Raw genomic sequence first — 24,197 nt, forward strand, 5'->3', positions numbered from 1 at the left:
ACACACACACACACACACACACACACACACACACACACACACACACAAGCTTACGGAACAGTCATGAGGCCCTGAGTTCAGTCCCCAGCACCACATCAATTAGGCTTGGTGGTGCTCAGCTGTGGTTCCACTGTGGTGGAGGTGGTAGCAGAAGTCTCAGAGGGTCAAATCTACTATCACTGGGAGACGGGATTCTGGGCATGCCTGCGGAGGACCCATCTCAATCATGGGCAGGACCATTCTCTGGGCGGAGGATCCTGGACAGTATAAAGTGGAGAGAGTAAACTGAACACAAGCATTTTTCTCTGCTTCTTGACCTCACATGCATATGAGCAGCTCTCTGAAGCTCCCACACCTGTGATGTCCCCACCATGGGCTATTGTGTGAAACTGAGCCATCACTAACCCTTTCTCCCTTGAGTTGTTTTGGTTAGAAAATTTTATTATAGCAACAGGAAAGGAGACTAAAACCCTTGGCTACAAAGCACTGTGTGTGATTGCCCAGTAATTGTATACACACACACACACACACACACACACACACACACACACACACACACACAGCAAGAGTTTGAATGAAAATGGCCCCCATAGGCTCATAAGGAACAATTATGATTGCCGTGGTCATGCTGTCTCTTCATAGCAATAGAAACCATCTCTCTCTCTCTCTCTCTCTCTCTCTCTCTCTCTCTCTCTCACACACACACACACACACACTCACACACACTTTCCTGTAAACACAGGCAGTTACAGCAGAAGACACTATTGTATGCAGTGAAGTCATTAGTGACAAAGGCAAGATAAAAAGGAGCACAAGGCCACGCTGAGCCGAATGAGACACTGCTTCAAAAGGAGAAAAGAATGATTTAAGGTGGGTAGAGTGTGCCATCTTGGTTTATTTTCCCCCTCTTTATTTTTTTAATAACGCATCTTAACCATTTACCTTTTAATTTGTCACTGCAGTTCCCTGGTTAAGAATGTCTAATAACTGTGAAGCTCTTGCTGTTATTATATTTTCATTTTAATTTTCCATATGCTAAAATAACTACTACTCAGTTGCAATTAGGAACAATTAAAACCCAGACGGTGATTACCTGCATCCCTGGAAACTAGAAGGCAGAGCAAAAGCTCCTTCCCCCAACTAAAGCATCATTAACAGCACAGAACCCTGTGGAGCTAGATCACGTGACCTACTTTCACTACCTCCCAGCAACGTTTTACTACAGAGGTTCCAAAGAGTGAGAGACACTTGAGGCCACTCAGCTTTGGGTCCTCTGGCTCCTTCCCTGTCTTTTCACAGCTGGCCTCACACTGAGGCCAAAGGCTGAGAGCATCTGTTCTTTCAGAAAGCTCATCTCACACAGACATGGGGCAGCCGAGGCTGGCAGGACCTGTGTTCCCAGACCTCTCTCCCAAGTCCTGCCACCCTGCTTCAAAAACTAAGCCAGGAAGGAGCTTTGATGGATTTGTTGTTGTCGTAAAAAAAAAATAATAATAATATGTGAGGTTTGCTCTTTTTGTGTATGTATGTGTAGAGAAGCATGTGTGTACAGGTGCCTGTGTTTATGCGTGTCCAAAGATTAACCTCAACTGTCATTTCTCAGTCACTCTTTAGTCTTTCTCTCCTGGCCTGGAACTCAACAGTTAGTCTATGCTGGCTATCTAGTGAGTGCCTCTGCCTCTCCAGCACCTGCCACCACAGCCGGCTTCTAATGCGGGATCTACGAGCACACTTGAGTTTCCATGTATGTGCAGTAAGGACTTTGCTGGCTGAACCCAGCCTCAGCCCCACAGAGCCTCCCTCTGAAAACAAGCTTAAGGGAAAGAGGGATTCGAAGTTCCATGTGTCCTTGTTGTCAGCCATGTACCTGTTACTACTGAACTTAGCCCGGTAAGATTTCCTTCCACACAACATTCCAGAGAGAAGACATAAACGTGTCTCCTGGGGACTAAGGGCTCAGAGCCTGGTCATGGTAGGAGTACCCCAAACAAGTCATTGCCCTGCTGATGAGATGGGAGCAAGGGTGAGGTAGAGATGGTCCACACCCAAGTAGATGTCTATAGAGCCAGAACTTGTACAAGAGGCAACTGTCCTGGATCAAAAATGAAGGAAATTTCATTTAAAAACAATTTACAAAGACGATATATTTCCCTTTTAGAAAAGTTAAAGTAAATAGACTGATCGGTCTTTTTATTCCCCCAGAAGGACAGAATCTAGCTGTCAAGATGAAAACAGGCTCAGCTGACAATGAACACCCAATAATTTCAAGGCACAAAGCACCCCTCCCCCCAAAAAAAACCCTCACAAACAAATGCATTTCTATTCTATTGTTCTTATTCAACCTCATTTCACCAGGACACACAGACACTGGGACAGAGCTTCAGATATTCCAGGCCTCAACTCACTATATGGCTAACCAGGACCTTGAACTTCTGATCCTCCTGCCTCAGTATCCCAAGTATTAAGATATAAGCATGGACTACCACTTGTTTTCTGTCTTTTTTTTTTTTAAGTTTTCATTTGTGGGAAGAGTATCTTCATGGGGTTGGATGAATAGCTGCTATTTGTAACATAGTTTTTTTTTTATTATTCTTTTTTTTCTTCCTTCTTTGTCTTCTCTGAAGCTTTATCTGATTTTTATCTCTCTTCTCTTCTCAAATGTATCAGATTTACAGAACGAGCATTTAAAATCTACAAATCCTTGCACAAAATATTCCAAAAATCGACAGTGTTCTAAATCAAAATTGGCATGTTTTTCAAAGGGGGAAATTTTCACATCTGACGTCAGGTAATGAATGGGCTGTGATGAGAACACAAGTGTACTAAACACAGTATGGAACTCCCTGTGGGGCAGGTGCCCATTCAAGATGCATAAAAGGCACACACAAATTCACGCTCAGACTTGGGTCTTAGCCCCTCAGTATTTCATTACACACAAGCAAACATTCCCAAGTTCCACCCACCAGAAAAAAAAAAAAAAAAAAAAAAAAAAACTCTCCAACTGGAAACATTTTTGCTCAAGCATTTCGGATATTCATTCATTTTCTCCCCCGGTGTCTGTCTTTATGTCTGCAATAAAAGTTTATAACACATTCAGGTCTACTTCCAAGCAGCACCACACATTTCATAAAAAAGTGCAATCCCTTGTGAGGACGGCCAGGCCAGCCCACCTCCATCCTTTCTCACAGTGCTCACATACATCCTATCACGTGCACTAGGATATCCAGCCACACTCTGTGACAGCCACGTGGCATGACATTTAGTCATCTGAGGTCACCACAACTATGATCCCCAGTGGCCTCGTGTCTCCACACACTACGACCAACATCCGGCACACGGTTGCTAATAGTTATTTAAGGAAGCAATTATCTCGTAGAGCAATTTGAACTAAAAAAAAAAAAAAAATAGGGTTTTATTTTGCCTTAATTCCCCCTTTAACGCTTTCCCTTTCTCTCTATGTACCTGAAGGACTTGCATGCCTCAGCTTTTGTCTTTACTTCACAGCTGGGCTTGGTAACGGGTGTCTGCAGGCTTTGTGAAGTCCTTCGTGCCCCTTCCCTTCCGTCTCCTCATCTACACCGTGGGGATGAAACGACCCTTCTCTTTTGCTGTTTTAAGGACTGTACCATGTTAATGGTGTACCTGGAACCCATGTAGTCCAGTAGCCACCAAACACAATTAGGATATAACTTTTTTCCTATTTATATAAGTAGATATAAATATACACATATATGTACACACATACATGAGTGTGTGTATGTGTGTGAAAACTAAAGCTCAGAAACATTAAGAAATTACTAAAGCCTACAAAGCTAGGAACAGTTGGAGTTTTTTGTTTCTTTTTTTTTTTGAGTTGGGGTATCACTCTGTAGCTCAGCCTGACCTTGCAACTCAAAAGAGATCCTCCTGGGATTATAGAGGTGAACTACTATACCTTGGTAAGAACTGGTTTAAAGGTCCTATATTTCAAGTAAAAATCTGGGATAATTTCTTTTGCCATTCTAGATCTTTTCCTACCACTTCCTTTTATTCAAAGTGGTTAAGAAGTCTCTAAGCAGACATGATGGGAAATACATTAACTGTGAGAATGAAAAGTTAGAAGTCCCCTTGGGCTTTTCCTTCAAGGAGTTCACGGTCTGTCTGGCAGTTTGAAGGAGAAATGTGCCCCGTAAGATCCGGTATTTGCATACTTGGTCATTAGCTGGTGGTGCATCCGGAGGAGGAGGCTGTGGACCCTTGAAAAGATGCAGCCTTGCTGCATTGCGTATGTCACTGACGATGGGCAAGAAGCCGAGGGTTTATAGGCCTGCCTTACTTCCTTTTCTGCCTTTCTGTTTCCTGCATGTGGCTAGAAATGTGATCAACTTCCTACTCTTCCATCCGTGTTGCCACCTCAGTTCTCATGCCTTCCTCTCCATAATGGACTCTATCCCTTGGGATCCATTAACCAAACTAAATCCTTTTTCCTTCAAATTGGCTTTTGCCACGGCGTTTTAGCACAGCCACAAAGTAAGTAACTGTGTTAAGAGAGAAAATGAAGAGTTGAATAACATAACTCTATGTCCAGGTTAGGAAGTCCTGGGAAGGCCACCTGTTAGGGGAGTTAAACTGCCCCAAGGAGTCATTGTGGTGCCCTAGACACCAGATCTCAAACCCAAAAGCCAGGCACAGTAGTGTAGAAAGAGCTAAGTCCTGCCTTTATAAAGCAATGGTTCTCAAACTTCAATGACCAGAACAAACAGATTTAAATCTCGCCTCCAGTTCAACATCGCAGTTCCTTGAGATGGGACAGAATGAAAAGTTAGAATTCGTAATAGATGGAGCAGGAGGCGGAGAGAGGGAGGCAACTGGGTGGCCCTTAGCTAAGGCAGGTGTGAGAAAGGGGAAGTTGGATTTGAGTCTGGACAGAGGATGAAGGGAGAGATCAAAAAGGGAGAAACAATTTCAAAAACTCTAGGAGAAGCACCAGAGTGAAATGGAACATATGAGCACATCTAAACTGAGGAGAAACGTAGCCATGAAAAGCAAAGGATGCTTGCAAGCCTACCACTTGACAGATGGAGGCCGAAGTACTGGAAGCTTAGGCCATCCTCCGGTAGACAGAAAGTTTGAGGCTATTAGAGACCCTGTCTACAAAAAATTAAAAAAAAAATACTTAAACATAGAGATACAGAAAAGCCATTGAGCAAGAGATACCTGAGCGCCCTACATTCTCCAAACATGGGGAGTTGTCTACACTTGGACATAAGAATGTTACTATTTTCCACTAACAGTTCATACCAGGTTTCAATCTTTTTTTTTTTTTCCATGTCCTGACAAGATTTATGCTAGCCATGACCTTAAGAATACATGGGTTTAAAAAGCTTTACAAAGCTGAATGGTGGTGGAACAGGCCTTTACTCCCAGCAATTGGGAGGTAGAGGCAGGAGGATCTCTGTGAGTTCAAGGCCAGCCTGGTCTACAAAGCAAGTTCGAGGACAGCCTGGGCTATGTAGAGAAACCCTGTCTTGAAAAACCAAAAAGTTTAATAAACAAACAACTAAGTAACAGACTTAACAAAACAGTCATGGTTGTATGTTCAGAAGAGGCACTAAGACAATTCACGTGTGACCTTAACGCACTCAGTGCTCCCAGTTCTCCGTACCTTCTGCAGAGCCTCTTCTGTTTTCTCAGGGTTTGTCTTAAGAGCTTGAGAAGCATCATACATAGGAATCGGCATAAACCTCAGCGTGTAGTTCCTGGAGAAAGGAGCAAAAACCCATATATTTTTAAAATAACCTTCTGTTACCTTAATCGAGCGTGTTTTTAGATCTAAAAAGATAGTTTCAAGAATATATTTAAAAAGCCAGGTGCGGTGGTACATGCCTTTAATTCTAGCATTTGGGAGACGGAGGAAGGCAGATCTCTCCCAGTTTGAGGCCAGCCAGTCTATACCAGGGCTACTTAGAGATGGCGTCTCAAACAATCAAACAAACAAAAAATCCCAAAAGAGTATACGAAGGAAGCACAAGAAAGAAGCTGAGCCATTAGCATCCACAAAACAGTCTGCTCTATTCTGGTACCCTTTGGGTACCAGTCACCATAACGGGTGACTGTCTCTAGAATAAGCCATGGGGGAAGGATAGCCTCCTCAGCTAGGTACCCCAATCCCTGCAAACCTGTACAACGTGCCCACAAAGTCAGCCAAAGTCTGCCAAGTACAGAAAACAACTGTGGCATACTGTCCCCATGCTATGTCATTGCTGTTGGCAGGCTGATCAGACTCAAGAGTGCGGGGGACAGCCACCTGGGGTGAAATACAGCACAGAGCTTGGGGTCTGGCCCACCCCAGGGCCTACCCCGCTCCATGCTGCTGTGTGCCCAACCATTCCCGCTAGCTCTGAAACACGCCAGCACAACAGAATAGTGACTTAGCACCCCTCCCCCCATAATAAGGCAACATCAGTGAAAAAAAAAATAATCGTTTTATTAGCAGCGACAATTTTGATAGCTGTTTCCTCACAGGAAAAAACAGCCATCCGGTTCACTAGATAGAGTGCTTCAATATAGAATTAAACAGAGGAAGTCTGCTAACCCCTGCAACCTTAATTACTGTCTTAGTTTGTTTTACAAAGTTGTTTGTTTGTAAAGGGAACCAGCCAAATGAAATTAAAAGACAATAAATCTTTTCTATAATCTTTCCTGCATCCAATTTCTATGACATTATAAACTAGTACGGTGCATCTAAACAACAGAGCTTTGGAAGAGCTGGCATCTTACAGCACATCATTATATAATCGACTGGTCCAGAGATACCCCTGTCTACCTGGAAAAGCTGACTGTTGAGTGGCCTTGTTCCTGGCCTCCCTTAAGTGCTAGCCTGGGCTGGTGGTGGTCCATAAGCCTGAAGGTGGCTGTTGTTATGTAAACACAGTGAAGATCTCCTTCCTACTCTAGGACAGAGGGGCAGCGGCCACAGCTCTTGGGGTGGGAGTGGGGGTGTACTGTGTGTGACGTGGGTAAACTGCCTCACTTACATTCCACAATGGCCTGGGGTCACTAGGCGTGGTGCTTGCCTGGAATCCCAGAACTCTAAGGTAGAGGCAAGAGGACTGTTGCAAGTCTGAGGTCAGCATGGTCCACGTAGCAAGACAAGGTCTCAAAGCAGGACAGAACCTAGGAATTAAATCCTGATTTTTCACTCTGATTTCCTGACTCAAGTAGAAGCATGTGGACCAGAAGGACCAGAAGGTATTTGGAGCTGGTCATGGTGGTATTCACCTTTAATCCCAGCATTTAGGAGGTAGAGGCAAGTGGATTTCTGTGAGTTCAAGGTCAGCCAGGGCTACATACTGAAACGCCTGTCAAGGAAGGAAGGAAGGAAGGAAAGGAAGGAAGGAAGGAAGGAAGGAAGGAAGGAAGGAAGGAAGGAAGAATATTACCTTTAATCTTTTTACCTTCTCACTTGAAGATAAGAATAAATAAAGAAGTAAGATCTACTACTTCTTGCAGATTGGGAAGGAGACAGTACACTGAGCCTGAAGCTCCTCCTGGAGGGCCTTCACAATAGGAGATTGGGGGTGGGGTAGTGAACCAGAACAGTGAGAATTTCCTCCTTTGCCTGGGCGCAGCCCCACATCTCCCACTGTGTTTTAGACCATCTCTTTTCCAAGGACCAGAATCTGCTTAGAGCATTTCTGAAATCTGATGGTCTCCAAATGCCGTGCTCTAGTCACATCCACTCACACTAGAGCCAGGGATTAATGAGGGCAGGTGGAGGATTGCTGTCTGCAAGTCTGAGATGAACAGTGACACAATTCCTTCTGATTCTGGAAATTCCGGAAAGGAAATGTCATTTTTACATTTTTTTAAAAAGGCTTCAACAACTAAGACAAGAGAGGCTCTGGACAGAATCTTGCACTTTCATCAATGAAGTGCATGAAGCTGATATCAAGTTCTGCCTCAGGAACCCAAGACCAACCATCTTTATGTCTAGTACACTCTTGAATTTTTCCTGTTTGCCTCACCTCAACCTCTTTAAATGTGCTCAAGATTTACAAGCACATGGATTCTCCGAGATGTTTTGCTCTTCAATTGAGTACTAGAAATACCTCTCTTCTTTGGAGACGTTCTGATTAATTTCTTAGTCTAACATTAGGGACAATGTTAGTCTAACAGAAAGGACAAGATTCCTCTTTTATAAACAAACAACTTTGTAAAACTAAGACAGTAAATTAAAGTTGTAGGGCATAGCGGACTTCCTTTGCTTAATGCTATATAAATTTTTCATCATGGATTATTTTCATCCATGTCTAGAATTGTTAATTTTTTTCAATTCATTGACCAGAAAAGTACATTTGGCAGCAAACAATTGTAGCTATCAGTTACAATTAAAAACAAAACAAAACCCTTTCATAACAATAAAACAAATAAGCATGGGACTCAAGAGTAACCAATTTCACTTTTATTTTCTGGACTATACACAACTCCCTCCATCCTCATCCACACCGTCCACATTGTCCAGATAAACAGAAGAGTTGACCCAGTGCAGAGAGATTGTAGACCACAAAAGCAGGAGGAACAGTGACCTGATGACCATCTGCTTTGGCAGATCAGCGCCTCATCATTGTTTTGCACATAAGAAAACTCACATCAGGACAAGGCCACTCTCCTCCCCAACTCCATGGCTGGTTTGCAAAGATCTGATCTCTACCTATAGTTTCTCCTACCCCACAAGTGGCACTAAGGCCACTGATTCTTTAGTGTTATCTCAGAGAAGAATCCCGATTAAAACTTACTTTTCCATAGCAACAGCTATGTCCTGAAAGCCTTGTGCGGTGATGTTGTTTTTGTCCCAGATGACTGTCCTGTTTGGAAATGAAACCATGTCAATGGTCAGACACTGAGATATGGAAGGAACGATTCTCCCACTGGAGATAAATCTCTTTGAAGCAACACTGTCTAGGCACACCAGCCTTTTGACATTCCAATATAACACTCATGATTATGCAATGCAGACACTTAATTTTTTAGAAATATCATCATGTCTTAAGTAGTTTTAAGAGTGTGTGTGGGACTGAATTCATAGCTGAATTCTCTGGCTGCATGCACTGATATGCCCTAAACAGGACATAGATTGGACATACCTGTAAGAATTTTAACAGCATTATGTAAGCACTTGTTTCATCAAAACAAAATGGCCATTTCTCTCAATACTATCTATCTATCTATCTATCTATCTATCTATCTATCTATCTATCTATCTATCTATCATCTATCTATCTATCTATCTATCTATCTATCTATCTATCTATCTTCATGCTGGGGATGAACCCATGGAATCATGCATGCTGGTGATACACTCCATCACTAAGCTATATTCTCAGCCCCTACATCATAGTTTAACACAGCTATCACACAAATATTCTTGAAAAATCTATACCTAAAATCACAGAGGATATGTTGATTTATTGCAATACTGAAGACGAGACCAGCCAGCAACTAGAGGACTCGGTCTCTCTGCTCTCCAGACAGTATCCTTCTATTCACATAGAAACTGAAGCCCCTGACCAAAGACCTGTTACTCACCCCTGTGTCCAACATAAACATCTCTCCTCAAAACCTAATGAGAACTTTGCTCTGTCTCATGTTTTCTCATTTCCCTGTCCTGGTATGATCTTGAGAATTTAACTCACTCTACTGGAAAAGACAAGGCTACTATGAAGAATAGGAAGCTGCTTATATATTTATGTGTTTTAGAAAAAATACAAGCTTAGCTTCTGCATATGTAGACTTCCGAGGGTAAGACACAAAACTACATTTTGTTTGTCTGGAAGACCCCAGCCTGACAGCTGTTATTGCTCTCCCATCCTAATCTTAATGACCTCCTCTACCCACACTGACTTTCAAAGACCCTGCTATTGTTCTTGGCCTGTGGCTTCAGTTTAGTTGGAAGGCTCCGATTCTCTCATGCTAGCGAAAAGGAAGCATCCAAAAAGACCCCCGGGAGCAACCGGCATTTGCTCTTCATTCACCAGAGTGACAGACCAGTGGCAAAACCCTCATCACGCTGAGGAAGAGACAGCAATGAGGCAAAGCACAGCTGGTCCTCAAGAAGAGTTATGCGTGTATGAGGTCCAGGGTATGCCCGGGAAACAGCGAAATAGCTCCCATTGGGAACCAACTTTTGAACAGCATCCTTCTTGCGTCCTTGTGTTTTAAGTCTTTATACAAAGGTGTGAGATGGAGGAAAGGCCTCAGACCTATAACCACATAGTCATATATCAAATAAGGACATGTGGCCAGTAATGGAGCACTAAGTATATGCCCAGGGGTATCATGGTCAGTTTCTTTTGTGCAAGCATGCTCTGTGAGGCTCGAAGAGCTGTATCACCCGAGGACGCGTCTCTTAAAACACGGCCTGTCACTAAAAGACAGATTATCTGGGTCTGCTCCGTCAGCATGGCCTGCAAAGATTTCCCTGCCTCTCACCGCCATTATCTCCCCGATTAGCTTTCAAGACTATACTGAAAGAGAAACCATAACACTCTGTCAGGGTTTTATATCACAGAGGACGTCTGAAGCCAAACATCTGAAGAAATCCTATGTATACATTCAGGAGTGTCCCAACCAAGTATTCGGATAAAAGTTTCTTCCCAGAGGGTATCCTGGGAAGCTCAGACACCCCCCCCCTCCCCAGAAGGAGTAGCCACTCGTCAGGGTTGGGACAGCCCCGCCTACCTGAGTTTGGTGTTGATCTGGAGAGCCTTGGCCAGCATCTTCGCCCCCATGTCCCCCATGCCATTCCCACTGATGTCCACCTTGGTTAGGGAGGTGTTGCTGCCCAGGGCATTGATGATGATGGTGACCTCAGCCTTGAGTTTTGAGTCAGCCAGGGACAAGGACTGCAGGGGCTGCGGAACAGATAGCACACAGCACTGAACAGCCTCATCAAAGCAATGGCCACTCTCCGAATTCTCCCACTGAATTGTCTGCTGGGAACTGCTGTCTAAAGCCACGGGTCGGGGTGAGGCTGGAACCTGAAGGTTCTGACAGTCAACAGACATCCTGGGTGACCTGGTGCTTTACTGATGATTATCTGCTGTTTCTATGGCAAGCCACAGATCACCAAGGGGCCCCAACTGAGGCATTATTCTTTTCTATCCAATTTTATTTTCCTACAAGTGAAATAATAACCCTAAAACACACAGTCCAAGTACAAAATAAAAACCACACAAAACGAATAGCGTTCAGCCAGTGAATATTTACTAATCAGTTACTACATCTAGTCACTGCTCACAGTTCTCATGTGTTGGTTCACTTTTATTTTTGGTTGTGAGCCTAGCCTTTAATGGCTGAGCCATCTCTCCAGCCCACATGTTCATTCACTCCATCTCCAGCCATCCATGTATGGACACTATTGTCATCCTCATTTACCAAACAGAAGGATTAAGAAGCTCAACCAAAGTCACATAGAAGATGGGCATTGGGTGGTAGTGGTGGTGGCATTCAAGTTTGTAATCCCGGTACTTGGGAGTTGGAGGCAGAAGGATGAGTATTTCAAGGCCAGCCTCAGCTACATTAGATACTCAAAACCAACATGGGGTGCATGGTATTCTGTCTTACCATAAAACTAAATAGCAAAACAAAACCAAAGCCATGGTGTTAGAAAGGAACTGAACTGCTGTGCGTGGTGGTACAGAGGCAGGCAGATCTCTGTGAGTTTGAGGCCAGCCTGGTCTACAAAGTGAGTCCAGGACAGCCAAGGCTAAACAGAGAAAGCTGGTCAGGGGGTTGGGGAGGGGAAGGAGCTGAATGGGAGTCAGCCTGAATGATCTAGTTTCAGAATGTGTGCTTGCAACACATTGCACTACCCCAAGGATCTTATTTTGGAATATTTTTGATCATCATCCTTTAACTCTCTCTTAAGTTTCCGTCAGAAAATACGCCTGTATTTCAAAAAATGAAAAGTCAAATCTGTATGGCCTGTTAGTTGGCTATACACTGTATGTGACTCCATACCACCATCCTTTCTGTTCCTTTAAACCACAGACTGAAAGCCACACAGGCTGGACACAGGTCTGGTCTGGCCTTCAGGGCAAATGATCAAACACTTCACTGGGATTTCTCCTTCTGTCGAGCCCACTCCACTTACTCTACTGTCTCCGTAATTTGTGGGCACCTGTGTTTGCAAGGCTCAGTGTAAGGCATAGCTTAATGAGATGGGATGGATTCCAAGGCATGAACCAACAAGGCACTGGAAGGCCCAGTTCAGACCTGTGAAATGAGGACATCTCCTGGGTCACGTGGAGTGGTCTATTCTGGCAATATTCCCTTAAGCAGCTCTGGCATTCCAAGCAGGCAAATGGCTAGAGGATTCTAAGGTTTTTCTCAGTGGCCTATGAAATTAGGCCACAGGATGGTCCAGAGTGATCTCCATGACAACAAGCAAACACAAACTAAGATCTACCTGTGCCTGCTCTACCAGGTCGCACTGATCATGCACCTACATGTGTAAAAGAAAGAGGTCTCTGTCAATGAAGTACAAGAGACAGGATGAGAAGGACGGAGTGAAAACTGAAGACATCAGTCAGGCATGGTGGCTCACAAATGAGATCTTAGCAGCTGGGAGGTAAAGGCAGGAGGATAAACCAAGGTCAGACTACACTACAGGAGACCTCGTTTCAAAAAGAAGGAAGAGGAGGAAGAAAACAAAATAAAACACTCAAATATCAATACAGCGCTGTCATGTGACTCAGGTAGAACACTGTCCTCGATGTTCCCATGACATGCTGCTGCCCAGACTTAGCCCAGGACAATCAGAAGGCGACGGCACATCAGACAGATTCAGTTCTACACTGGTGGTAGCTAAGGAGATGACATCTTAGCCAAAAAGCTAAGTGGCTACAGTGTTCTTAAAGTCTTCCATCCAGATAGATGGGAACAACGAAACACGTTCAGACTCAGGCAACCTAACATACAAAACCAAAAACGAAAACCAAACATCCAACACTGCTTCGTGAAGAGCTATAGCCACGTCTCATCGTTTTGAACTCTATTCTCCCACTGTAAAAATGATCTCTCAGGGCTTCTTTCTCATACTGGGAAACTGCCAGATGTCCAAGCTACCAAACTACTATTCCACCACTACATTCAAATTCTAATACAGCCCAATTAACACTTAAGAATATAACGGGAACAGGAGAGCCTGAACTGCATCCATATTTATAAGGTCAGTTCTTCCTGATCCATTGTACTTCCATAAAGCCTTACTACCTAAATGCTTAATGCTTAATCTAGACTTAGTCTCCAGGTTGCCCTACTGGAGGAAACTCACCCTATTCTGTGGATTACAATAAAGGTTTCTATGCAATCCTTCAGAAAAGATTTTCTGCCATGTCGGCTGCTCACTGTCACACATTATGAATCTAGATGGAGTCACCTTCATCTACAATTAAAGATGACACACTGGAGGTCCTGGGAATCTGGGTTTTCTCACTTTGTATCCTGTGCAGTTGCAGGAGACAAAGATATCCCACGGGTTGCCAGGGAGCATGTTCCACAGAGGGCAAAGTGTCAAAGGTGAAGATTATTTTCTGAATGTCCAAATCTTACTTGAAGTAAAACCAAAGATAGGCCCAAAGGAATCAGTTTTCTGTGGAATTTTTGAACCCAGGAGGCTTGATTTCTAATCATTTTAAATTGGTCTGCATATTACAGATTTGTAAGTAAGAGAAAAAATTGATGGTAATTGCCTTTTGAAAAACCCACATCATTTTCAGTGACACAAAAAAATAAAAAAGCCATTCACAGAAGAGTTATTAGCACCATACTAATCAAACCTGTAATTCACATTTACATAGCAAATTTATCATCTGCAAATGTGTTTTCAGGTGCGTTTTAAATATCGAAATTATCCTTAAGTAAGAAACTCGAAAACTACAAAAACAGTTTGAAGATCCTTAAGCAATAAGCAGAACTTGAAAAATGTACTCTTCATGAACTCAAAAACTCCTTACATAATTCACTAAAACGTATATTTGGGGATGGATCTAAAGTATAATTTTGTAACACTAGGTTACCAAATCTTTTAAAATTGGGGAAGTATCAGGAATTCTGAAATGTTAGTAAGGCAGAGTGTTGCAAAGTCAAATTAAATGTATACAATTAGAATTACACTCCAATTCTACTTTTGATTTTAGTAATCTAATATAAAAGGACCAAATGCTGAGAATATTAGCAAGTGAGGACACAGCAAAGCAGCAGAAGCCATTAAATCATTACTTGAATTGTTTAGCCCAGGCTCATCTCAGAATATCAAGAAAACAGATTTTTTACTTCTTAGACGAAGAAAGGGCTAGCAGGACAGAAATGTCCAAACCTCCACCATCATAGGTGCCTTAGGAAAGTGGGGCTTACCAATGTCACAGAACTGTCTATCATTTTCCTATAGACTTTCAAAAGCGGAAGTGATATTTTTCAGAACGTGGCATACTTTGCCTGGTTCATGTAAGAAGTTAGCCTAGAACCCACAGTGTGACTCTTTATAATGGCAACAAGAATTTGAATTTTAGAAACTGTGTTTCTTGACTAAGTATGATTTTGAGAAAAGAAGGACAGTCAGTAAAACGGAACATAAGACACAGTTCCCTTAATTGAATGCATTCATGATAATGCTTCTACTTTGTCAGTTAAATAGCTTTCTTTTTTTTTTTTTTTCATGCACAATAGGATGTTCCTTGAAATTAAACACCTTCACTCTGATCTAAGTCTTGCTCAGGAGCAACTAAAAGCCATGAAAATATAAGAAAGATGACTACAGCTCAAGCCGCGATTTAAGATGAGAGGAAACATCCTTTCTACCTGAAATTCTGTATAATTACTAGATGTAGTCCAAGTTGAAAACAGGATGTTTCTTTTTTTATTTTTATTAATTACAGTTTGTTCACTTTGTACCTCCCCTGTAGCTTCCTCCTTCCTCCCCTCCCAATCGTACCCTCCTTCTCCCTTCTCCACCCGTGTCCCTCCCCAAGGCCACTGATGGGGGAGATCCTGCTCCCCTTCCTACTGATCCTAGTCTATGAGGTCTCATCGAGAATGGCTACATTGTCTTCCTCTGTGGCCTGGTAAGGGTGCTCCCCCTCAGGAGGAGGTAATCAAAGAGCAGGCCAATCAGATTATGTCAGAGACCGTCCCTGTTCCCATTACTATGGAACCCACTTGGACACTGAACTGCGATGGGCTACATCTTGTGCAGGGGTTCTAGGTTATCTCCAAGCATGGTCCTTGGTTGGAGTATCAGTCTCAGAAAAGACCCCTGTGCCCAGATTTTGGTTCTGTTGCTCTCCTTGTGGAGCTCCTGTCCTCTCCAGGTCTTACTATCTCCCCCTTCTTTCATGGATTCTGGCTAAGATGCTCAATTCTCATTCAGAAAGGCAAAGAGGAAGGACATCAGAAGAGGGAGAAAACAGGGAACAAGACAGGAGCCTACCACAGAGGGCCTCTGAAAGGCTCTACCCTGCAGGAGATCAAAGCAGATGCTGAGACCTATAGCCACACTTTGGGCAGAGCGCAGGATGTTTCTTGGCATAATATGCAGTAAGAAAACCAGCTAAGTAGTCTGCGTATTCACGTATGAGCCAGTTAGGGTGCAGATGGGCAGAAGAGTTCATTTGTACCCCTGAAAAATCTCTTAGTTTGAGCCAGTGAGAAGACCCAGAAGTAAAGTCCTGCTGCTGAGACTCATAGCCTAAAATCCCCAAGAGCCACACGGTGGAAGAAGAGAACTGACTCCTATGAGTTGTCCCCTGACACCCAGATACAAGTCATGGTACTTCTGCATATATACACACACACACATACACACACACACACTAATAATAATAATAAATGTCTTTAAAAGTTCTTAGTTTTAATCTTCCTGATGAATTGAAGAATAGAATTTTAAATATTCAAAACTCTGCGAAGACAGATTCTATTTTTAAAATGCCGATAAAAACCTACATGTAAATTATCTGAAAGCGCTTCAGCAACACCCCAATAGAAAAATCACAAAGAGGCCAGTAAAGGGTGCCACGTGATACTCACTGAGTCTTCTTCTTGGATCATCTGCACTAAGTTGTCCAACACGGGCGTCAGATTTCTAAAGAGATTTTAAAGACGTGGACAGTGGAATCAAATCAAAAGCTGTCAGGAGGCTGGTTATTTTCATCATTGTCATATTAAAAAAAAATTCAAAACTCTTACTTGGATTTCATATTATTAAAATTTTTGCCTAACGCCAGGTGCTGTATTGATCTGTTTTTACTGAGCCACACTATTAGGGTAGACAGGTCGGATTCTAAACCTGGAAAGAAAAGCAAAGACAGGATCAAAACACAAGCGGAGAAGTGACTTCATACAGTGAGCTGAGCTCAGTTGCCCCACGACCCTTAGCCTTTATCCTCACAGGAGCTCTCTGCCCTCTTTGTCTTCTTAGTTCACGGGGGAGGGGGGGGTGAACTTGTGTTCTGTATACTAAGCTTCCTTTACAGTCAGCGTAAGGTCGCAGCGTCCGGAAATCATATTGGCAGACAGTTACCCCTCTTCCGAGACACTGCTCCCCGTTAGGCAGCTTGTTAGGTGAGTTTTCTATATGTAATGGGCTCAGCTCACTCACTAAACCAGCAGAAATGAAGCTAACTGATTAAAAAAGTTTGGAACAATTTCATGACTACCAAGAATCCAAAGATGCTGGGCTCAGATCTTTACCACGGGAGGGACGGTATTTTACGATTTGTTTTAGAATCTGTGTGTTGGGCTGTGGCTAGTGGGCCGCTTCCCCTCGCCTCGCTTGTTCCAGCGGCGTCTTAGTTTCTTTCGTGTCTTACCATTGTCGGAGATATCTAAGCTGGTGATGTTGTGGATTTCGGCGATGCAGCCTTCCAACACCTGAGCTCCTCCTGACCTCAGCTAGAGAAACAGACCAAAGACAAGGTGAGGATCTCTTCCCACTGCAGGACCAAAAAATTACCAACAGCGTGTCTTAAAATAAGCTGTGGAAAAGTAAAGGCTTATCAACTCCAAATAGCTATGAATGGACAAAGGATGCTAGTGTCAGTAAAGGAATGATACTGCTTTCTACACCACACAATCCAATATTTCTTAAACCACCAAATACTTAAAAAAAAAAAAAGGAAAAACAAGTGGAGATAAGCAGGCCAAGTTTAACTACTTAGTAGACAGCTGAGGATGTCTACTGAGGGAGCTTACCTGGCATGTTCAAGGCCCTGGGCCTAATCTCCAGCACCAGAAAACCAAACCAAACCACACCAAACCAAACAAAGAACAACAAAAAGGCAATGTATATACAAACTGCATAATATGCCAAGAAACATCCTGTTTTCAAGTCGGACTGCACCCAGTAATTACACAGAATTTCAGGTAGGAAGGATGCTCCCTCTCATCTTAAATCGTGGCTTCTGAGGCAAGACTTAGATCAGAGTGAGGGTGTTTAATTTCAAAGGGCATCCTACTGTGCAAACTGAGCAAAACCGTTCAGACTAGAGACTAGTGTTTCAAGGTGTCACTTCTGTTGCCGAGGTTTGCCTCATCTATCCCAGGGAGCAGCAAGCCAGCATGAGAGTCAAGCTCTCTACCGCACAGTCTTTCCCTATGAAGCCAAAGCAAGCACTAGGGGCTCACATCTTCTTAATTCTCTGATAACACTGGGCTACCATAAGGCCTTCCTGTAGTGAAGAGTGCCCACCTTGTGGCCCTTCCTGCTCAGGAAACATTATTTAACTGGAGAAGACCAGTTGTCATTTACTAGGAGTCAACCATGTACCCAGGAACATGAAACATTTTTTCATGGCACTTACATCAGTGTCTACACTAAACTTATGAGATACCATTTTCTACGCGTTCAAACTGACATAGGAATTTAAAGAATACTCATTTCCTATTTCATTCACAATAGTCTGTAGGTAAACCTCCAAACTGCTGCACACTCTTGTATGTTAAGCACAGATCTTTGGGGAGGGGGGTGTCACTCTTTGTACAGGAGTACTTCAGGAAATCCTATTATTCACACTTTTTTAAGGTGATAGCAAATTGCTGGGAGGTGCCTGGGTGAGTCACCTAGAGGAAGACCCCCTCCAAAGAGACTGATCTGCATATTCCCAGGGAACAGAAACCATCAGCCCCACAGCAGAGAGCTTGTCTGATTCCTCACTCTCCAGTGGCCATGTCCATGGGGATGGCTAGGTTCCCTGGACACCTACAGACATACACTCCAGCATGTTCAAACCCCCCGTTATGCACAGACCAAGTGGGGGCTGCATGCTCTCCCTTGACACCTACAGGTTACTTCCAGCACTCAGCCCTACACAATGCCACGTGAAGAGTGCCCAGGCTGTGCTGTTTGGGGTGACATGAAGGACTGTCTGTATCTGTTGAGTGTAGACACCATTTTCCCCAAATGTTCTGAACCCACAGCCGATGATCTCTCAAATGCACATTCCAAAGCTGCCCAGGAACTGCTGTATTTTGGAAGTTACTGTCAGGTGTTCTCCAGGTTTCCCAAATGCCTGTCATGCCTGTGTCACCATGGCAACTCCAATAGACCTTATTTGGTTCCCCCTCCCAACATTAAGCTTTAAATATTTTAATTTTAGTTTCTTTTTTTGTAATTTTTATCTTTCTACCTATCATATCTATCTAATGTATATGTGTGTATGTGTGTGTGTGTGTGTGTGTGTGTGTGTGTGTGTGTGTGTGTGTTGAATGTGTGCATGTGCACATGGCTTCATGGCTTGGGTACTCTCAGAGACCAGAAGACCTAAGGGGTTGCCGAAGCACTGAGCCATCTCTTCAGCCCTCACTGGCATCTCTCTCTAGAGGCTCCCAGCACTATGCTATTTCAAGAGCCACCTACAGGCTCATACCTGTCTATAAACACTGTGTTCTGGTCTGGGGTAAGGTCAGAAATTAAACATATATTCCTTAGGGGCCTTAGTAGCTATCGTGGGCCCATTGCGCATAATAATAAAAATGGAGGGCTTGTATGCTTTGTTTTTGTAGCTCTTTTTAGCAGTTAATTCTAAATACATTTTATAAATGTGTCATTTTGAGACTGTCAATTTTAAAAGTAAACAGAATAAGAAGAAGAAAAAACAGGGTCTTCACCATAAATAGCTATTGACATGCATTGTTCCAGTCACAGTTTTGTTAACACTTGAAGCAGACCCGCCTAGCATAATGCCAAAGTTAAAGGAGAAGAGATTCAAGCAAGCAGCTCAAAAAACACAACATGATACTCAGAGAATGAAAACAGGGAAAATTTAAGAAGCTAGGCCTAAGCTCATTGGCCTTTCTGATGTTTGTGTGCTGACAATTGATTCCTGTAGAGAAATAAAATTGCACAAGAAAATCTTTATACTCTATCATTATGAAGTGTGGTCAAATATTCTCCTTACAGAAATGGAAAATGCAAATGACAAGTAGTGATCAATTCTGTTCATTTTGTCACTATTTTTAGTGATGTAGCACAGACACACAAAACTAGTATGTTTTTCAACACCTAAAATAATGGAATAGTTGAACACATCCTAAATTATTGATGTATGAAGTACTTACACAGTGGCCAAGCTAGGGGAAGCCCAAGGAGAAAAAAGAAAAAAGGCATTATCAGCAGCAGGCAGAACAAGAATGAAGGCAGAGCTGAAGTCTCTATCAACACAAAGCCTGAAAGAATCAATTCCAAGAGCTACTTCCAACTAGAAGGTGTTTCCAAACGCAATCCAAAAATTTTAAACAACTTATCTTTAGGTACCAAGAATATTCAATTACATTTACAGGTTATTAGGTGACCAAAATTCCCTTAAATCTAAAGCTTTCCCAAACAGTAAAAGCTTTTCCATTACTGTAAATGAAAATCCTTTCAAGTGAATTTGCATAATTAGAGCCACATATGCATATGTGAATTTAAAACCGATTTTAAAATCCTGCTCATTTGCATCCCACATATTAGCATTATTTAAAAGAAAACAAGATTGAGCTGGGTATGGTAGTGGCTGGTAATACATGTATAGTCCCGGAACTCCTGAATTTGCTGCAGGAAGATGGTGAGCTTGAGGGCAGAGTGTGCTAAAATATGCTGAGTTCCAGTCTAGCATGGACAAGTGACCAAGACCTTGGCTCAAATAATCACTAACAGGCAATAAAAAAAAAAAAAAAAAAAAAAGCAAAATGGAGCCTATGTGGTAGGATACCCTGGTAATTCCAACATCTGGGGAGCAGGGATTGCTACAAATTTGAGGCCAGCCTGTCTGTTCTACATACAGAGTCCCTGGCTATCTAGAGATGTAAGATCTTGACTCAAAAAAAAAAAAAAAAGAAAAAAGAAAAAAACAAAAACCAAACAAACAAAAAAAGGAAAATCACAGAGCAGTTCTATGTTACACCATCACTGAGCAATTTAATTGCATTTCTTCACGAGAGTGTCCTCCTTCTCAGGGAGCACTGCAGATGATACAGCTCTAACTGAAAAGTCAAACCGAACATTCCAGCATGTATCTAATAGCATGTGAGAGTGTTTGTGTTTGTGTGATAGCATGTGAGAGTGTTTGTGTGTTTGCAATCCCAATCCTTGGGATTAGCAGTTTTAGGTCAGCCTGGGCTACACAGCAAGCTTGAGGACAGGCGGGTCTACCAGAGACTCTGACTCTCAAAAATTTAACATACCTTTCAAAATTGTTTTGAAAATTGTTATTTATCTGGCCATGGGGAGAAAGTTAGGTGTGGAGTTCTTCCATAATTCTGACTAGCATGCTAGGATTGAAGAAAGAAGCATCTAAGATGGAGAATCTGAGAATTAACAGCAAAGGAATGTTTCTACATGAAGGAAAGTTTCTTTCTGAGAGCAATGCATAAACACTAAAGTGTGGAACAGAACACTGTAACAGCTTAGAGAATAATTTTGTGCTTCGCCAATTTTAATGAGCAGCAGTGTAACGTATAACCAGGAAGTGGGGTCACTGGTCCTGTAACTTCAGCTATAAAGCAGTGGAAGAGCAGAGGGCTAAAATGCTTGTAGGGCTTTTTGTCTTCCTATTGTAAATTTTCTTAAAACCCATAAATGAAAGACCCAAATTAATGTAAAATTATCATAACAATAGTGGTCAATCCCACTGTCAAAATAATCATTTGATCTAGATTCCTATCTTCTCAAAAAAGAAAACTCCAAGCACAAAGGTCAATCAGTAAGGGCTGACTGATGAAAACTCACAGAAACTGCTGGGATCCCCTGGCCTCAATGTATCCTCCAATCTCACAATTCGTGGACTTCAGGAGTGCCCCACCAAGCCTGCCCTGCCTGACGTTTTTAACCTACAAAAATATTTTATATGGTTCACGTAATATTACCTTCAAGAGATTTTAAAAAGTAAATAAATAAAGACGACAGTTCCAAAAAATAAGATAATAATAAGAACACTTTTTAAACTAGGTAGGTCTACCTGGCAGTCTTTGAGCAACATCCTGTCTCAAAGTAGCCGAGATGAAAATATCTAATCATAATCAGTGTTCTAAGGATTGCCAATGTTGGTATTAGCAGAGCGCCATCAGAGGGCTGGATTGCTTCAAATATTTTAGATTTCACCATTTCCTCATCTGTACATGACGCCAACAGGTCACTCGTGACTCTCGCAGCTTGATCATGGTGACAGAATGTCTCATCAGGCTGAAAAAAAGCCACAGCTCACGGAGTCTCACCAACGCCCTGACAGAGTGACCCTGAATAGCCCCCATTACCACTCTCCCATGAGAAATGGACTTTACTGTTGGCACATCCTTAGCAAAATGTTGATAAGTAAAACATTCACGTTGCTGGAGTTGGTTTCTACTTCGTGTCAGTCTTTATAAACAGGGCCAATGATTGCATTTAATCAAAACTAATACTCTAGGGTTTTTTGTTTGTTTGTTTTGGTTTGGTTTTAGCTTAGGTGGAATTTTGCTTTTCCAAAACATTAAGACTAAATAGGTCACAAAAATAACGTTCATGACAAAAATTAACGAAAACTCCAACTGATATTTCATATGGTACAACTCCAGCCTTGTCAACGTCCAGACCCTTCATGTATGTATGTGCTTCTTATTCAGTATCCAGCTTGGGCTTGGTACCTGGCATTCTGTGAAGCAGTATGGGGAACCATACAAACACTGCCCTCCCAGAAAGCCACAACCTGGCTAGGAAAGCAAACAAGAGCCTATTTTATAATTTCTGAGTGTTGCATATCAAGGAAGGGATGTGGCAGGCAGAGAGACGGACAGGAACACAGCGATAGGTGATAATTTATCGTATGTTTCCAAACAATGCCTTCAGATCTTGGGGCATCTTCCTAGAAGAATACTAGTCCTGCTTCTATCTTGCACAGACAGAGATTCAGTGATGTCACCCGTGATGGCTCATCTCCATTATCAACCCAGACTGGATCCATAATAACCTAGAAAACCCACTTCCAGGTGTGTCTATGGGGGAATTCCCGGAGCAATTTAATTGAGGGAAAGCACCCCACAGGATGTAGGCAGCAGAATCCTATGAATCAGGGTCTTGGATTTCATTAAAAGGAGAAAACGAATAGCACCAGCACTCATTGCTCTCTGCTTCCTGGTGACAGCTACAATGTGACAGCTGCCTGGTTCTCTCAAACCTTACCTTCCTGAGATGATGGATCACAGCCTTAAACAGTAAGCTGAAATAAAACCTTCCCTCCCTACGGTCCAAAAGCCAGATATTTGTCACAGCAGTGAACAGAGTGACTAATGCACCTGCCAGTCCACCTAGGATGACACAGTGTGAGGGACTTATAAGCAAGATTGGCCTTGACTTAGGTCCTCAAGGAGAATGGCCTTGAGGAGGAAGAGAGTTAGTAGGGAGCATATGAAGGTGAAGACTAGGCTCTCCTCTAGTCTCAGGAAAGAGATGGGGAGGATACAATGGGCAAAGCGAGGCTCGGAACAGGACAAGTGTCTCCACCTGCGGACTGGCTTACTAATCTCCTCATGAACCAACAGCTTCACGATGAGGAAATCTAGGCATCCTCTCACACACAGGCTTTCAGTCTCCACTCCTCTCTGAGGGCTCCTCTACTTCCTTCTGGAAGTATTCGGGCCTGCTATGTAATTTCAGGAGATATTTTAATGTTCCTGTCTTAAGCCAAGATATTAAAAAGAGTTAGTAAGAAGACAGCCATCCTATTTTGCCCCGTACAAATCCAAGTTCAGCTCTGTGCATTAGTCCCCTGAAGCCAATGTGGTACACTGCATTTCAGGATGGTGAATTTAGCTTATGGCTTTGTTTCGTGGGGATTCATCATAAAACACTCAGGCAACAGGCGCTAAGAATGGGGGGAAAGTCATTAAAAGCACACTCCAGTGTAATTGGAAAGGTGTTCTGTGGTGAGTTGTAGATAAAATTGCAAAACACGGAACATATGAGGCTTGCATACTGTGTTTTTCTGCTTCATTTCTCTCTATGGAATCACAACATCACACTTTTCCAGGAAGGATGCAGAAACAATTTTGAAGCTGTTATTTATTTCATTGTGCTGTCAGGGTGGGCCTACCTCGCAGCTGCTGAGATCCAGAGAGACCCCCTTCAAGCTATGGTTGCAGGCCAAGCCCAAGAGCAGTGCCCTGAGGAAAGGAAACACATGGACATATTAGGCACAGTTTAACATGAAGAACAGTAATGTGCACACAATGGCACACTCACACATAAACACAAAACAATCATGCACGCGCACACGCACACACACACACACACACACAGAGCAAGCTCACTGAATAAAGCCTGAAAAATGAACACCTTTTCTGAAACACAGGTCAGGCACCACTCACCCTCTCAGTTTTTCACAATGCCAACTGTATTCTGCCCCTGACAACAGTGGGCACGTGACACTCTTGCATTCTTCTCTCTGACAGGGGGTGACTCTATCATAAATGCAAGCCTTGGAAACAGTGCTATTGCTATGCAAATAAACCCTCAGCCCACCTAATTGCATGCTGAAATCACACTGTGTTTGTCGTAGATAAATCCCCACCTGAATCTGCTTGAGAACAGCTTTAATGATCATCAGAATATTTTTAGGTGATTGTCATTAGTGTAGCCCTGAGGCTGGCTTTCCCTGAGGAATAGACAGTGAGGGAGTCTGGCCCCAGAAGGTGAAAGGAGAGCTGGA

The 24,197-nt window shown here is 42.8% G+C and overlaps 1 protein-coding gene across 3 annotated transcripts in view; it reads right to left on the minus strand.

Moving 5' to 3' along the window:
* Carmil1 (capping protein regulator and myosin 1 linker 1) overlaps nt 1-24,197 on the minus strand; it is a 269,047-nt gene that overhangs the window by 60,607 nt on the left and 184,243 nt on the right. For all 3 annotated transcript variants that reach the window (XR_008720958.1, XM_055614493.1, XM_055614492.1), the window contains exons 17-23: nt 23,583-23,652; nt 16,848-16,929; nt 16,225-16,324; nt 16,066-16,120; nt 10,720-10,892; nt 8,778-8,846; nt 5,645-5,738 (exon numbers count right to left, since the gene is read on the minus strand). Coding sequence is in view for 2 of the 3 variants with exons in the window: in XM_055614493.1 (XP_055470468.1) it covers nt 5,645-5,738; nt 8,778-8,846; nt 10,720-10,892; nt 16,066-16,120; nt 16,225-16,324; nt 16,848-16,929; nt 23,583-23,652 (643 nt within the window). In the remaining variant the exon portion in view is untranslated. The remainder of the gene's footprint in view (nt 1-5,644; nt 5,739-8,777; nt 8,847-10,719; nt 10,893-16,065; nt 16,121-16,224; nt 16,325-16,847; nt 16,930-23,582; nt 23,653-24,197) is intronic.

This window comes from Psammomys obesus, unplaced genomic scaffold (genome assembly GCF_907164565.1).
Source record: "Psammomys obesus unplaced genomic scaffold, mPsaObe1.curated_primary_1811, whole genome shotgun sequence".
Taxonomy (NCBI): domain Eukaryota; kingdom Metazoa; phylum Chordata; class Mammalia; order Rodentia; family Muridae; genus Psammomys; species Psammomys obesus.